Here is a 2,791-nt window from a genome sequence, read left to right on the forward strand (position 1 = left end):
GCTGTACAGTTTTTGCCCCTCTATCAGGCAGTCCTGATGCATCTCAGTAATCCAGGTAAAAAATCAAAAGGAAAAAAAATTGTATAGGTCCTCTGGACGGGTTCTTCTTTAATGAAATGTTTCGTCTCTCTTCCAAGAGACTTCTTCAGTCTGAGAGTTTCAGGCAAAATTCAGGCTTTTGAGTCCTGCCTCCAGGTGACTGATACTCACATCACATGGCTATCGTTCACACCTAATTAATACCTATTGTTAGTTAACAGTGGATGGAGAGATACTGCCAATGGTAGCGCTGTAGGATATCCCAGAGGACCTATACAATTTTTTTCCTTTTGATTTTTTTTCCTTTTGATTTTTTACCTGGATTACTGAGATGCATCAGGACACACATTATTGATGTATCAATATGTCACTTCTAGTGTGTGGCCTGGCCCTTTGTTTATTTTTCTGTATTTGGCCCTCACTAAAAAAAGTTTGGACACCCCTGAGCTAGATCATCAAAAATAGCTGAGGAAAAAAACTGAAATGTTTTTGAATGGCCCTTCATGAGCCCAGATTTTAATACTGTTGAAAATCAATGAAAACAAGAAAAGAAAATTACAGCATGGAGACGCCATCCTTCAAATCTGAGCCAGCCTGAGCAGTTTGCTTAAGTGGAGTGGGCCAAACTAGCTGTTGGAAAATTCAATCAATTCGCTTCCCATTGGTTAGTTCAGACCTGTAACCTTTGAATCAACCACTTGGTTCAGAAACTTCCTGTTGGCTGTGTTGTATGATCCTTTAAAGACTCCTGCTGTGTGACAGATTATGTGTTTTACTCAGTATATCCACTGTTTTTCTGTGTTGCAGAATGGTTCTTTGAGTTTGGTTTTGTAATCCCAAACTCCACCAACACATGGCAGTCCCTGATAGAAGCAGCTCCAGAGTCCCAAATGATGCCAGCCAATGTTTTAACGTAAGTCATCACTAATGTACTTTTTATTTTTGCAACTGATTTATTTATTGTTTTCATTTCTAAATCAAACCATGAGCTGCATTTATTATTCCAGCTACACTAAAGCCAAGTTTTTTTTTTAGTTCTAGTCCTCATGGTCCAAAATCCTGCAGGTTTAGATGATTCTCTGAATCAGATCATCAATACATTATCAAGTTAGGCTCACACCTCATAATCTGCCATTAATTTAAAAGGATTTTCTCAGAGCTCTTCTAAAAATAAGTTATTCCACACCCTAGTTTGTATAAACTATGATCACTGCCATGCATAGAGATGGGTAACAAAACTATATTTTACCACAAATAAACATCTGTGTCTAGCTTTAGAAATGATAAGGAACAGAAGTAATATTGCAGGAAGTTCAGGCAACATTTAGGCTTTTCTTTCTTCAGCTCTGTTTTGATCTAGCTGAATCGAATGCAACACGACGCTGCTCAGACCGCTGTCCTGATTGACGTCACATTATAGCTCACAGTGACCACAGCAGTCCCAGTCAGCTCTAAAAGCAATCAGAACAAACATTAACCTAAAAATAAACTAACCGTGTAGTGTTCTGTTCCACTCTGAATACTAAAATCCAAACAAAACGAACAGTTTTTTTTTAAAGAAGGATTATGATTAAGAAAAATTAATTTAAAAACCCCTGAATATTCCCAGGGATGATTGTTTATCAGCTGAGTGTAAGACCCAGCCACAGATGACCTTAGTTTGAGCAGAGTGCTGCCTCGATGTGGGCGGGATCACTTTATCAAAAACGCACAAAGCTCTATGTGATGTCATTTTATTTACAACACAACAATGGATGACATTGGGCTTGTGGTTCTTCTCTTTGTTCTCTATACAGTCCCCTCCAAAAATATTGCAACAGCGAGTCAAATTCTCATGTTTTTGTTGTACACTGTAGACCAGGGCTATTCAATAGGCGGCCCCCGGGCCACATCCGGCCCGCGGACCGTCTTTGACTGGCCCACCCCCGACTGACCCAACGTAAACCGCAAAAACACATTTAAATCATATTTGCTGTGAGAGTTTTAAAAATTCCCACCTTTTCTCTTGTACGTGAACGCACCGCTGCTGGTATCGTAGCAACGCCAGCCCAGAATAGTAACAACCGCGAAAAGATGTCGCTAACAGGTCAGAAACGTAAAATTGACTCTGAAAATCGGCGTTTTAACCCTGCCTGGACTGAYAAATACATGTTTTTTTTACCCGAAAGACTGAACTCTAAGCCGCTGTGCTTGATATGCAACGAAAGCCTGTCAGTATTAAAAGAATATAACATTCGGAGGCACCATGTTGAGAAGCACCGAGCTTTTGGGACAGCATTTCCTGAAGGGACAGAGGAGAGAGCGACTAAGGTGCAGAGCCTGCTAGCATCTTATAACAGGAGTTGTTCTACATTAGTAAGGACATGTACAGCACAAGAGAGGGCCACGGCGGCCTCCCTGCGAGTGTTGTGGAGTTTAGCAAAGAAAAAAAGACCCTTCACTGATTCTGAAACTGTCAGAGACTGCATGATTGCAATATTAGACGAGGTAATCCACGACGATAAAATCAAAGCCAGTGTGACATCTGCAGTGAAAAGCGTGCCCCTATCAGACACCTCAAACAAGCGAAGAGTGGAAATATTAGCAACAGATATGTTTGAGGCTCTGCTGATGGACCTGAAAAAAGCTGAAACCATGTCAGTAGCAGTGGACGAGTCAACAGATCAGTGTGACACGGCACAGTTGTGTGTGTATGTGCGCTTCTATGATGCAGAACACCGGTGTTTTCGTGAGGAGCTGCTCTGCCTTCTAC

At 41.1% G+C, this 2,791-nt stretch overlaps 1 protein-coding gene across 2 annotated transcripts in view; it reads left to right on the forward strand.

Annotated features, from left to right (window-relative positions):
- pde6d (phosphodiesterase 6D, cGMP-specific, rod, delta) overlaps positions 1 to 2,791 on the forward strand; it is a 26,393-nt gene that overhangs the window by 12,711 nt on the left and 10,891 nt on the right. For both annotated transcript variants that reach the window (XR_001310189.1, XM_014008070.1), the window contains one exon: positions 847 to 952. Coding sequence is in view for 1 of the 2 variants with exons in the window: in XM_014008070.1 (XP_013863524.1) it covers positions 847 to 952 (106 nt within the window). In the remaining variant the exon portion in view is untranslated. The remainder of the gene's footprint in view (positions 1 to 846; positions 953 to 2,791) is intronic.

This window comes from Austrofundulus limnaeus, unplaced genomic scaffold, assembly GCF_001266775.1.
Source record: "Austrofundulus limnaeus strain Quisiro unplaced genomic scaffold, Austrofundulus_limnaeus-1.0 Scaffold47, whole genome shotgun sequence".
Lineage (NCBI taxonomy): Eukaryota > Metazoa > Chordata > Actinopteri > Cyprinodontiformes > Rivulidae > Austrofundulus > Austrofundulus limnaeus.